The sequence below is a fragment of the Macadamia integrifolia genome, chromosome 13, assembly GCF_013358625.1.
Source record: "Macadamia integrifolia cultivar HAES 741 chromosome 13, SCU_Mint_v3, whole genome shotgun sequence".
Taxonomy (NCBI): domain Eukaryota; kingdom Viridiplantae; phylum Streptophyta; class Magnoliopsida; order Proteales; family Proteaceae; genus Macadamia; species Macadamia integrifolia.
This window is the reverse complement of record NC_056569.1, coordinates 27,493,965-27,508,314: the sequence shown is the minus strand read 5'-3', so window position 1 is coordinate 27,508,314 and position 14,350 is coordinate 27,493,965. Positions and strand designations below refer to the sequence as shown.

Below are 14,350 nucleotides of genomic sequence, written 5' to 3'. Positions count from 1 at the left end.
TCTTAAGGTATCAAATAATTTATAATTTTTTCTGTTTGCTTTTTAATATAACCCATTTTCTCTTTCAATGAAGAATTTTATTAATTCGCTTTTATACTCGAAAATTAATCGAGACAATGATAAATCTTAAAAATGGCACAATGATAAAACACTTTCCAATTATTTTTAAAATCCTTTTAAAAATATAAAACAAATGGACAATGTTCTCTCCCTCTTCCAAGGAACACCAATACCCATTACTCTTTGTCTCTCTCCTCTCAACATGAAACGACCACATTTCCTAGGGCAGAGATAGAGTGTGAAAGGTCTGCTCCCAAACCGAGATTGTTGCCTTGGAACAAAATTCAACTACAAAGGTATCATTCAGGCTCTCTTTGGTGTGATTTCTATTGTATTTATATGACCTATTTCTATTTTTATATGCATTTGGTATAATTTATAATACCTATTTTTATTTATTATAAATTAAATTAAACTTCTGCTAAACATTTTTTCTTATTTATACGCTATCCTTTAATTAGCACATGTTTCTAACTACTTCAAATCAGGGGTAAATAGCTAACTTCAATTATTTTTATAAAATCCTTTCTGTTTTGTCCTCTTCACTTTGCGGAATTTGTGTTCACTGCGGCCATGACTGACCTCATGAAGCAGATCCTGGCAAAGCCGATCCAATTGGTGGACCAAGTGATCAAGGCTGCCAATGACGCCCAACCCCTCAAGCAGAAGTGCACGGAGATTAAATCCAAAACGTAGAAGCTCACGTGCTCCTTCGCCAGTGCCAACAATGACCTATATGAGCATCCAACTCGTTGCATTATCGATGACACAGAGCATGTCCTAGATAAGGCCCTCACCCTAATCTTCAAGCATCTTCACCATCATCCCCGCTACCTCCTTCAAGAAGATGTCAGCCCATATTGAAAAATCCATTGGGGATGTCTCTTGGATCCTCTGTGTCTCTATTTCAGTAGACGACTATGACGACGAATATCTCGGCCTTCTTCCTATTGCTGCCAACAATCCCCTCCTCTGCCTCATCTGGGAACATATCACTACCCTCCACACTAGATCCCTAGAGGACAGTTGTTGTGTGTGTAGGGTCACACATGGTATCATATGCATGGGTTTGGTTAGTAGTATGCCACGTGGGTTAGTATTTTGGTGTGAACCAGTTAAGTTAAGGGGGATGCTAGTTATTATTATTGTCGGAGTGGTTTATTTAATTATGAAGTAATGGGATTATGTTATGTCTTTTCTAGTGCTGGGAGGAACAATTATTGTGACCAATCGAAATTCTCTTTAAATATCTTGTTATCGATGAAATAGTGAGACTTCGATAGATTGGTTTCTTCATTTTCTCTCTTGAGAAAAAAGAGGTCAGGCTTCCTTCATAAAGACAAGAGGCTGATTGCCTTCTAATTACCTAAATCCTACCTTATTTTCCTTACTTTATCTCTTTTTTTTGCTCTCCCTCTCTCTCTTGTACATATCACCTGGTATTATAGCATGGTCCATCCTACAACTATGGGTATGAAAATTGAAATCATCGAAGCCATGTAGTCATATGTTCGGGAAATGATGGTGATCTCTAGGGAGATGACTAAAGATTGTCACCGTGTCCAGCATAGTTTGTCTGAGTTGAGGAAGGCGATGAGGAAAGAAGCACATTGTTAAATTTGTGAAGTCTTATTGGACGAGCCCAAGGAACCTGTAAAAGGTTTAGTTTAAACAAAAGCATTGCCATTATGGAGGATCCAATTACGACAAGTTCCCTTGTTATATATCATAACGTAAAGTGCTCAAAAGTGTTTCTTGATGATGGAACGTTTGATTTTGTCAGGTTCTTGCTCAAGTTTGTGAGATTTGACTTTCATATATTCAATGGCGAAGAAGACTCCACCAATGGAATTTTAAAAAAATATATATATATATATATATATATATCTTGTGTACCTTATCTCCCTTGAGGACAAGGACAAATTTAAAGAGGGTGAAACGTTGTGTGTGTGGATTATACTTGGCAACAAGTGCATGGGTTTAGTTAGTAGTATGTCACATGGGTTAGTATTGTAGTGTGAATAACTTAAGGGTGTTGGTTATTATTATCGCGGAAGTAGTTTATTTAATTATGAAGTAATGTGATTATGTTAGGTCTTTTTTAGTAGTGGGAGGAACCATTATTGTAACCAATTGAAATTCTCTTTATATATCTTATTATTAATGAAATAGTGAGACTTGGATAAATTGGTTCTTACATTTTCTCTCTTAAGAGAATAGAGGTCAGGCTTCCTCCGTAAAACCATGAGGCCGATTGCCTCCTGATCATGTCAAACTCCTCATTCTCCCTATTTTATGTCTTTATCCCTTCTATTTGCTCTGTTTCTCCTATTTTCTCTCCCTCTCTCTCCTTTACTTATCAACAACCACTAGGATTTAGAACAGGTACCAATATTGCAGATTGCTATAATTCAGTTAAAAGACCCGAAGTGGCAAACCCTTGGGTAAAAATAGCACTTGGCGCAATTATTACGCTTAAATGATTTTATGGTTCCATATTTAGGAGCTATATGAATAATAGAGAAACTCCAGTCCAACGACACTGGTTCCCTTGTCTCCCTCGCTCGTGACAACAATCGATACAGTAAGCTCATAATCAAGGAAGGTGGGGTTGTTCCTCTCTTGAAGTTGGTGAAAGAAGGAAAATTGGAAGGCCAGGAGAATGCCATTGGCCCCCTAAGCTATGACCCAGAAAGAGTTAGGTGTTTTATGAGCCTAATGGAACTACTCGCTTGGTTTTTGATAAAATGCCATAGTGGAACTCAATCCCTTGGCTTTATATTGATCCTCTCTTTCTCCTTCACTTTGTTGTTTGTTGGCTATATTCTGATATAGAGCTTCAACTAGGTTTCACCCTCCCAAGCAATCTAATCAATGATCTCATCTTAACAAATATGTGAAGGAGAATTTTTTTTTTTTGGATTAGTGGAAAAATTATACTTGCTGCTTGGGAAAGAACAAAGCATGCAAGCTTTGATTTGATGAAGATGGTATGCCACTTTGCAATAAGCCTGAGTGCCTAACCTCTTCCCTTGTTATAGAATTTATTTCAAAAAAGGCAATACCAAACCTACTATTCATCATACAAATTATTCTATGTATTGGTACCAAATGACATTTATTTATGATCCACAAATTATCATTACAAATGATTTTTCATAAATAGAATATAAACACAAATGTAAATCTTTTTTTTTTTTTTTTTTTGGTAGAAAGATGACTATTCATGAGAACGTGTGGAACACGAAGAAGAAGGGTTACATAGATCCTTCAACCACGGAGTGGATAACGGCCACATTGTCCTACACACTTCAGACATGGCCTTCTTGGATAAGGAGTCAGCAACAACGTTAGACTCCCTAGAAATATAAGAAAAACTATAAGTTGAAAACTCCTTAGAAATGAAATGGATATCCCGAGATCAAATGCAAATGCAACTTAGACAGGTCGGTCAGATAGTTCACCAATTCTCTACAATTAGTTTCAACCACGACGAAGCAGACATCCTCCGAAATGCATTCCAATAACCCCAACCGAAGAGCAAGAGCTTCACCTTCAATAGCACTACCACAGCTGACCATATCAAAACAGCAATGATTGGAATGCCCTCATGATTGCGTAAAACCACATCAAGACCCCCACACTTCTTGTTGGAACTCCACGATGCATCAGAGTTGAGCTTGACAAAAGGGGGAAAGGAGGCTTCCACGTCTACTTAGAGGAAGAAGTAAAATTTTCAATGGAAGGCAGACTGAACATGGTTGGTCGAGCATCCATGAATTCCTTTATAGCAATGTAGGCTGCTTGCACCACCTCCAACGAAGTCCAGCTCTTCTTACCAAATACTAGGTCATTTCTAGCCAACCAGATGAACCGGAAAATAAAGGAGCTCAGGGTGACCAAATAGCACGCCTCGTTCCTGCCAACAACATTGAAACTAGTCCATTGTGCAATCCATTGCTGAGTAGTAACCTCCCCATCCTCCAGGTTTTTCAATGCCAGTTGGGACCCATACCAAACTGCCTTCGTGAAAGGGAAAGAAAAAAAAATATGGTCAGGGGTCTCAAGAACATCCTCACAACAAGGGCAGCAAGTCTCATCAGTCATTTTCCTTCTCCCCATCACTTCACCATAGGCTATCCTATCCCCACAAGCATGCCATATCAAGGATTTAATCTTTGGAAGAGAATGGCACTTCCAAATGGCTTTCCAAACAAAATTCGGAGTAGGTTCCCACCTACCAACAACTGAGGAGGAGGGGCGATTCCTCCGGGCAAGCTTGCGCTCCGAACACAACATATAGTATGTTGATTTAATAGAGAAATTCCCATCCTTGGAAGCACCCCAACTGTTGTCCTCACCTGGAAAGAGAGAGGAGAGGGAGTCTAATGTTATTAGCCATGTCCTGGGGATCAAACCACTCATTCAACAGCTCAATATTCCATCTTCTTGAGTTCTGATCAATAATATTAAAAACATAGAACACCGGACAGTTAAGAGGTTTACCATGTTGGATTTTGAAATTTGGAGAAGAGGGAAGCCAACGGTCATACCATATGTTAATTTTGTCCCCAACTCCCAACTTCCATCTCAGACCTGCCACAAGGACATTTCGACCCTCAATAATACTTTGCCAAGCCCAAGATGGGTTATTGCCAATACGCACCTCGAGAAAATCACAATCAGGGAAATACAAAGATTTCATGAATTGAGCCCATTGGGATTGAGGACAAGAAAAAAGTTTCCAAGCTAGTTTTGCAAGAAGACCCTAGTTATGAAGCGCCGGATCCCTTAAGCCAATACCTCCCTCATCCTTGGACTGCGAGATCTTTTGCCAAGATAACCAATGGGTTTTACTAGAGTTCTCATCGCTACACCAAAAGAAATTTGCTACTCCACTCCTAAGAGGGTTATGGAAAGAGGCTGGGAGCTTGAAATGGCTAGCAACAAAATTTGGCATAGCCTGAAAAACTGACTTAAGGAGGACCTCGCGATCAGCATATGTCAGGTAGGATTTGGCCCAGCCGTGCATTTTGGATGTTGCCCGGTCACTAATCTCATGGAAAAGTGAAGTCTTGCAGACACCAATCTCAAAGGGAAGACCCAAGTATCAAGAAGGACCATCTCCATAGAAAATCTTGAATATCTAAGAGAACCACCTCTTCAGGCGCGGGGCAGTCAATATTTGGGCTAAAGCACAAGCTTGATTTTGAGGTGTTGATGCACTAACCACTAGCCCTGCAATACAAATCCACACAGGCCTAGAGGTTATGAAGCTCTTTCAGCTTAAGTTCCCCAAACAAGAGACAGTCATCTGCAAACAAAAGATGAGATTGAGGTTGAGTTCTATTTCGCACTTTTATGCCACACGTGTCCTTCCTCCTCTCAACCGCCATGAGAATATTACTTAAGCCGTGAGAACATAAGATGAAAAGATCTGGGGATAAAGGGTCACCCTATCGTATCCCATGAGTAGGAGAGACTTTGAATCTGACCGCTCCATTGACAAGGATAGAATACTGAACCGAGGATACACACCCTATGATCAAGCTTACAAACTTAACACATAAGCCAAATTTCTCCAACAAACGGTGAATGAACACCCATTCAATTATGTCATAAGCCCGTTTCATATCCAATTTAAGCAGTACCAGTTGCTTCCTCCCTTTCTTCTTCTTCTTGACATAGTGAAAAATCTCACGAGCCATCAGGATATTATCCGAAATCGATCTGTCAGGTACAAAGGCCAATTGGTTCAGAGATATAAGACCTGGGAGCAGAGATCTCAATTTGGTGGCAATAATTTTTGTAACCACTTTAACTAGTACACCACAGAGACTGATTGGTCGATAGTGGTCAATAGACTCCGGAGTTCCCATTTTTGGAATAAGACATATAAGTGTGTCATTGCTGTTGGATGGAAACAACCCTGTGGCGAAATAACTAGAGACAAAACTCATGATATCTGACTGGGTCAATTCCCAAAACTTTTGGAAGAAAATGGGGGAAAACCCATCCACACTTGGGGATTTGAGCTGGCCCATGAAAAATAAAGCATTCTTTACCTCCTCAATAGAAGGTTGTAATGTGAGCCTCTCATTGTCCTCGTTGGTGACCGAATTATGCGTGAAATTCAACCCCTATGTAATCTCTTCCTCCGATGTACCTTCAGACTCGAATATTGTGGAGTAATAAGCTCTAATATCTCGATAAATATCCTCTTCCAACTCAGTCCATTCACCATTTGGTTTTTTAGGCGTTAAAATTCTATTTTGACTACGGCGCAAAATTGTAAAAGCATGAAAAAGGTCGTATTCTGGTCCCCTCCATTAAGCCATGCTATATGTGATTTCTGGTGCCATAACTCTTCTTCACAAGACAACAAATTCTCCAGATCAGCAAGAATCTCCTTTTCTCTAACCACATTTAAAGAGGAGGGATGGTTTCCTTGTAGAAGAATCAGACCCGCCTTAAGCTCTGTTATCTGGGTTTGGATGTGACCAAAAGTTTTCGAATTCTAGGACAAGAGCTCATTGCGACACAAATCTAACTTCTTTGACAAACGCACAGCCAGGCTGCCACTTTGAGGTATGATCCAAGCTGTGGAGATCACCTCCTTACATTGAGACAAAGAAAGCCTCAGACACTACCATTGTGAAAATAATGGATTGTAAACAAATTCATTCCAACACTACCATTATGAAAATAAGATTAATTTGTGTTCATGATATAAAGTTGTTAAAAGTACATACCTAATACACCAGGCTACCACCACTAAGGAATTTGAGGAGAGTCATTATGTAAGCAGTAGTTCGTTTGAAAATTGGCATATATACCAAATGGTCCAAAACCATAAACTTTCAGTCTTTCTCACATAGAGATGGACAAGGACATGGATATGACCAAAACCCCAATTACCCTACAAATGTTGGGTAGGTAATTGGCAATACCCATAGGGGACCAATTTTAAAGGCCCATCCCCACTTTTTTTTTTTTTTTTTTGGACTGATGCTGCAAAAATTGACCGGGTGATCTTCCCTGCAGTTCCTGATGCTCCAGCCGACTTGCCAAAAGAGAAGACAGGGGAGAGCAGGGCTGACTCGACAGGGGACTCTCCAATGCCTAAGTCAGATCTTTCCACAGCAGATGCCCAAGAGAGCTTTTCTAGTAAAAGAAGTGATCGATCCCCCATGCTGGAGGCTTACCTTGATATTTATAGGTTGTTGATGGAGAGAGAAGGAGGGGCCTTTTTGGAGAGTCCTGTTTAGGCGTAGAGTCTTTGAGGGGAGTGGCTCTGTGATTCTAGAAATATTCCGGATTCCAGGGCATGTTTTGGGAATATTCCCCTTTGATCTCGGAGGTGCAAGTCGTGAGAGGGGTGGATGCCTCTGATGATGTGTAATGGATAGAGTCCTGCCCCCGTGATCAGGGATCACGTCCCTTGAATGTAGGAGTGGATGTATGCACGTTTCTGGGTGTCTTACTTGACTGTGCCGAGCCGAGGTGACAGGTCGATCGAGCCAAGGTGACTGGTTGGCATGAGAAGAGGCCGAGGTGGCTACACAGCCTGATGGAGGGCCGAGGTGGCAACAAGACCTGATGGAGGGCCGAGGTGGCAGCACTGCCTGATGGAGGGCCGAGGTGGAAGGACGGCCTGATAGAGGGACGAGGTGGCAGTAAGCCTGATGGAGGGCCGAGGTGGCAGCACAGCCTAATGGAGGACCAAAGTGGTAGCACAGACTGATGAGATGCCGAGGTGGCAGCACGGCCTGATGAGATGCTGAGGTGGCAGCATGGCCTGATGAAGGGCTGAGGTGCAGCTTTGGTCAGGCTTATCCCTGCCCATGCCGTGCGGGTCAATCTTCTATTCAGGTTTGCATAAACGCTTCAACCGTGCTAAGGATGGGGACATATTATGCCTCATCAGGGACCACTGCCCCCATATAAAGGCATTAATACAGTGTAATAATGCAAGTATTCCAGCTTAGTTCCTACCTTGTTTAAAGTTTAAAGAATGAGTAGGCAAACAATTACAGGCAAAACGTGCTGAGACATGGGATTATTCGTCTTTTCTTCCTTGGCTAATTTGTTCCTTATTTTATTTAGCTTTCTTTATCATCAATAATTACGATCACAATCATACATTTAAACCTCACAAAGTTCACAAAAAGACTTCCTTTGGTTGTTTTTCCTTTCATTGGGTTCTTTTTCAAGGACTACTAGTATTATTATAAGCAAAGATTAAGTATTTCTTGCTTGATGAAGTAGTATACGTCTAAACAATAAATTTATGTATAGATATAAAAAAAAAAAGAAACCTTGCTTATTTGTGTGGCTCTATACTTAAATATAGGAGGACATAAAAAGATTGTGCTGTCCCTTCATATATATATATATGAAATATATATATATATATATATATATATATATATATATATATATATATATATATATATATGAAAGAAGGAGTGCTACCCGTTAGTGTGTCTATGCCTAGACACAATAAGTGCAAGGCAGCCACATTGCCTCACACTGAAGATGCTCCTTCGTGGTCTCCCATTGGCCCTCATGCTGGCGTGTACTTGCTCTAGCAATGTAGCGTTATATAGCATTCTAATAATGGGGCTTTCTGTAAACCCAATCCTCCTTGGTTTGGAGCTTTAAGTAGGATGCCATGTCTCTAGGTTTAGTACCTCTCTTCCCCCCCCCCCCCCCCCCTCTTCCCAAACTCCCCTTTTAAATCAAATGGGGGTTTATGTGGATTTTTATGAGAGAGTTTATGTAAAAGAAACATTGTAATGAGTGCCGTTCCCTCCTAATTCTCAGTAGAGCTATAGATTTGAAAGACTTGTTTTTGTTGATTTGGAAATGGCTATCAAAAATATATCTACCATAAAAGCGTAGATATAGTATCACGAAATATCCTGCAATTGTCCTCCCTTACATGGAGTAATTCATTTTAAAATCGTGAAAGCTACCTATCAAAGAGGACAATGTACCATAAATGGAGCCGATCAAGTGATACTTCATATTCAAGATCATTCATTCAAACGGTTTGAAGGCCTAATCTGATTTAGTTAAGTTAGGCTTTTAAATTTGCTGACTGAATTTTAAAGAGGTATGTTGGAGGTTGCATGCATAGGATCCGGTTTTTTTCGAACGTGCCAAATGCCTTAATGTGAATTGGGTGCCCAGAAGAACCCAAGCATGCATGCACCCCTAGGTCTTTCCAACCGTTGAATGCATGTTGACCAGATTGCGGCGTTGGAGAGGATCCTGATGCATGTATGCCTTACCTGTTGTGTCTCTTGATACCAATCATACTTTCGGAAGCTTAGGGGTGGTCCAACCCCAACTTCCTTTGACCCTTCATGGTATCTCAGTAGCTTTGCCCACTTTGAAAAATCATTTTTAACAGTCCTAATACCCATACCTATATAGAATTAATGGATCTGGACTTCTGACCAGACAGTAAAACTACTCCAACCAAACACACATTTGTGGTGGGCTGTCTTGAGAGTTAAAAAGAGGAAGCGCCAGATGCCAAACAAAATTAAGTAGTACCTTTTTTTTCTGGGTAAGACCAAAATTAAGTAGGATATGAGGAGGAATTGAAGAGGGGAAGAAAGACAGTACTAGTCTACATAGGAATAAAAATGTTAGGTTGTTCTGAGTTCAATAATTTAGGTCTTTTTTTTTTTTGGTAGATAATTTAGGTCTTTGAGTAAACAGAATATAGCATGTCATATAGAAGGATGAGATTTGCTCCTTCCCATGTAATATGTTGTCATTTGATGGTTTTATAAATCAATGAAAAATAGGTTCTTATACTATTTTCTTTATATAAAACCGAACCAATCCGATGACAAACAATATCAGCATGTTAAACCAAGCCGATACAAACCCAAAACTGAACCGGATCAAAATCAAAAGCTATCCTTTTCTTGTTAGACTAGCTTCGCTTTGGCCTAGTTGAGACTGATGATCAATTCAGTCAGACCAAAATCAGATCAACTGACCGATTGATGCCCCTACAAGAGGCATGGTTTGAGATATTAGATCGGATCGATCTAAATCATGTATAAGGCTCTGGCTGATCCTGATCTTAGCCAATAACATATTGCTGGATTGATATGCACAAAGGATAATAAGGGGGAAAAAAGGTTTTTTATGATAACAAGGAGTATTTCTGCCCAATCCAGATCAAAATTGGATCAATATTAACCTTGTTCGATCCCTAGATCGATTCTAATATCTTAAACCATGATAGGAGGAGTCCACATCTTCTGCAGTGAGTGATGAGGTGCCGTGAACATCGAACAATTGAAAACATCTGGATACACGTCCCAAAAAATTCTCAACCGTCTAATATTTATTACACCGACGCAGCAGCTGCATATGATATTCACACGTGGTAGTATTACATGCCATGCTTCATTTGTAAATTTACAAAAAAATAAAAAATTTGCTTCATTTATATAAGTGGACTGGGCTGGAGCTTAAGATTTGTTTCGGCCCAAGTCCATCCTCAGATGTATAAGTCAGTCAAAGTATATTGTCCAACTTGTGTAGTCAGTCAAGAGACTCAAGACTCAAGAGTCGAATCTTTTCATATGGTTTTGAGAATAAAGTGATAAAATAACTCCCTACAATGTCTTTACGGACTGTCATTGGTGAGTACAACGCCATCTCCTCCACCACAACCAGTGCCCACAACCTGTGGAAAGTAGGAAAGGAAAAGAAAAGAAAGGAGGAAAGGGCAGGTACGATGAGGAGAGGATAGCGTGGGCCCCAATGCATGAGGGATCCTTTCTTCGGTGGGCCCTTGACAGGTAATTGTGGGACATACTTACAAGTTATAACTACTCCTACACACTTTTATAACTTTTTTTGACTCGTTTTGAGACCTTTTGCTTTCTTTCCTATGAAGAAGTCTAAATGAAAGCGTGGTCGGTTCGGTTAAGAACTTAAGAGTGCACGGTGCACCACCACGGGTGAGTGGCGCCTGCTGGCCGCACTGTGTGGCACATGTGGAAGGAAATGGCCGCGCCACTTGGGACCGGCGTTTCTGGATCCTCCTACAACCCAACGCTTGTAACGGTCAATTACATGACCGTTGAGACTAGAGACCCTCAGTCATACTTATTCCTCCACCCTCCCCACTAGCTACCTTTTTTAAATTTAAAAAAATTCGTTGCACTACCATTCTCTTCTCCCTTCTCCCTTCTCCCTTCTCCCTTCTGTTTATCCCTTACCTATTTTCCTAGCCTAAATTATTAAAACAAAGGTGAAAATATCCTCTGCCCGGGTGTGGTGGTACGGCGAGATTTGATGGTTGGAAAGACATCGAGGTGTATGTCTCTCGGTCATCCGATGCTCGCCACACCACACCACCCGTGGCAAACAATAATCACTTCTCCCGTCAAAAGTTGTCAATCAGTATCGATGATCTAATACCATACAGATTGATCAAGCCAATATCAATACTTAAAACCAATACCAATATCAATGCCAATAACTAAAAATCCTTAATCCTAACTCAACTCGACTTGACTCGACATTAATTACCTCCTTAATCCGCCTCCCCAGTTCATCTGATAAATGGGCAATTCAGACTAATCAGGAATATGGATTTAGGAGGCAGTATCAATATTGGTATTTGTCGATACCGATCTAATACTGATCCAAATTGAATAAAATTGATGCATATTAATCAATTTTTCTCATATTTTTTTTAAAAAAAGTATATATATATATATATAATTTTTACTACTTTAACTCTGAAACGATACAAATAATCGATTCAAATCAATCAAAGATCGAGGATCGATTTCAATTGATATAGTTCAATACAGCCGATACGATACTGATACTAAAAACCTTGATCAAGAAGCCATTCTAATTAATTCCAGGAGTATCCAGTCATTATCTCCGTAAAGAGCTGTCCACTTTTTTCCTAGGAGACAAAACTAATGCGACTTTCTGAGCTTAGATCTTTGTAAAACGGTAACGTGGGACCTATCGCCCTGATATGCTTCAAGGGGTGAAGAAGCTCGCTTGGGACATGTCGACTGAGAGTAAAACACCACCAAATCTTCTCTACAGGTATCACCTTATTCCATCTCATACCATCCATGGATGTAGTACCCGCACCCTAAAGATGGTCGTCGCTTCAATGGACGGTGTGAGATGTGATAAGGTGGTCCCCACTCTCACCTCCACCTGCCATTGAACAGCTCTTTCTAGATCCGACGGTTAACGTTACTTCACAATCATTATATATATGCCTTCGCCTTCACTTATCTTATCCATTCCGTTTTACTCCTCCTTCGGAGTAACTTCGCCGCTCTACCTTCTCTCTCAGGTGAGAACCCCGACGACTCCGACGATTATATCAATCACCGGAGAAAATGGCGATTGTCTCTCGAAGTAGCTCCAGCAACTGGATTTTTCCTCTGAAAGTTCTGCTCATCTTGGTCGGTGTCTGTTCGTTGGCTGTTGTTTTAAAGCTCTCCCTTCCGGCGATATCGGACTTTTTAGTTTCTGAACTTCCTCGGCTTTGGAGCTCTTTCCGCTTTTGGCTTAAGCCTCCATACCTCTACTTCGTCATGAATGGCATCATCATTACCATTGCTGCGTCTTCGAGGTTCCGGCATAAGGTCGAAGAGCAGCCGGAGCTAGTGGTACCGGGGCCGGTGAAAGCCGAGGTACAACCTGATTTTGCCGTTGCTGCGGGATACGACGCTGTGGTGTTGAAGAATCCTGTCACCGTAGAACAGCAGTTCGATTACGATATTGTTGCTTCAGCGAAGGATGTTGTGGATGCTACTCAGCTGGTTTATGGAGGTTTGGAGCCGGCGGTGGTTTACGGACAGGATGAGGTCAGTGCGACGGAAGTGAAGAGTCCTGTGGTGAACGCTTCTGAGGACGACGATGGTGAGGATGACTTCGTGATTTCTAGGTCGACTTGGACGCCGCAGGCCAGGGAGTCGACGGAGATTCGAGGTGATTGTTCGTTTGCGACAGTGAAACCTCTGGTTTCCATTCGGTTCGGTCACCGGAAAAACGTCAAATCTAGTCCTGAAGGTATTTCTCTCTCTCTCTCTCTCTCTCTCTCTCTATATATATATATATATATATATATTTGAATGCATGTCTTTCATTGGCGACGGTGACGGATTGAATTTCCGGCCGAGATATCAGGAGTCGGTGACACTCGTCGTCCGAAAACTATTTGACGGTTTAAATTGTGAAGGGTATAATGGGAAAGTAATGAGGAACCGAGGGTAGTATAGTAATTTTAAGATAAGTTTCAGATATCTCATGTCTCTGGTGTGATGTGTTCAGTTGGCAGGGGACTGACGGTGGCGAAGTCGAAGCGAAACGACACTTTAGAGAGCACATGGAAGATGATAACGGACGGGCGTCCGATCCCACTGAACCGTCACCTCAAGAAATCTGAGACGTTGGAGATGCTGGGTCGCCACAACAGTCCCAACTCGGGCCCACCGGAGGCGGTGAAGATGATAAAATCTGAGACGTTCAAGGATCGTAACAGCAACACCTCGTCGCTGTCACCGTCGCCCGGTTCGGGGAAGCTCCGTAAGGAACCGTCACTGGGCCAGGACGAGCTGAACCGACGGGTCGAGGCATTCATAAAGAAATTCAACGAGGAGATGAGGTTGCAGAGACAAGAGTCTTTGAATCAATACCATGAGATGATCAACCGAGGTGCAGGACTTTAATTATTCTCTGTCAGGTTAGACATTTGGAAAGTATTAAAAGATAAAATAGTTCTTATACTCCTGGAACGGGACATTAACGGTTTCGGAAAGTCTGCTCCGACTTTTTTTTTTTTTGGTTCCCTTATTCCTTCCTTATTTATTTTATATATTATATATTTTTTTTTTTTTTAAGATACAGAATACAGATGGGATATATTTTCCCTTTTCTTTTTAAAATAGTGATATATCACTGTACAGAGAAGTGGGTGTTCTTTAATTTGTTTGTTTGTTTTGGGGAAAAAAAAAAAGATTGGAATGAATGTGAGCCTTTTATGTTGTATATCTGTATCTTGTTGTTTCATTGGAGTTGGATTGCTGCAAGGGTGAAGATTTTTAAGTGTTTGTTTTGGAGACTTGGAAAAGGGGGATTTGTGGTGAATATGTGTTTTCTAATCTGTAGACAAGAGTCCGTTTATGTTTGAATCAAGCTCTGGAGGCTTGAACCCCATAGTGCGGCCTAACCTGCAGGGTGCGAATTGCGGAAAACCCCTTTTTTTTTTTTTTTT

At 41.0% G+C, this 14,350-nt stretch overlaps 1 protein-coding gene across 1 annotated transcript; it reads left to right on the top strand.

The window, feature by feature from the left end:
• The first annotated feature begins 12,289 nt into the window (after window positions 1-12,289).
• Window positions 12,290-14,124, top strand: LOC122059960. Its single transcript, XM_042623061.1, has 2 exons — window positions 12,290-13,146; window positions 13,408-14,124. The coding sequence occupies exons 1-2, from the start codon at window positions 12,471-12,473 to the stop codon at window positions 13,803-13,805; spliced, it is 1,074 nt and encodes a 357-aa protein (XP_042478995.1). The 5' UTR covers window positions 12,290-12,470; the 3' UTR covers window positions 13,806-14,124.
• The last annotated feature ends 226 nt before the right edge of the window (window positions 14,125-14,350 follow it).

Excerpts from the sequence above, each read along its gene's own strand:
- LOC122059960 (XM_042623061.1), top strand. The coding sequence starts at position 12,471 with ATGGCGATTGTCTCTCGAAGTAGCTCCAGCAACTGGATTTTTCCTCTG. Across the intron at positions 13,147-13,407 it reads CGTCAAATCTAGTCCTGAAG|TTGGCAGGGGACTGACGGTG; the intron begins GTATTTCTCTCT and ends TGATGTGTTCAG.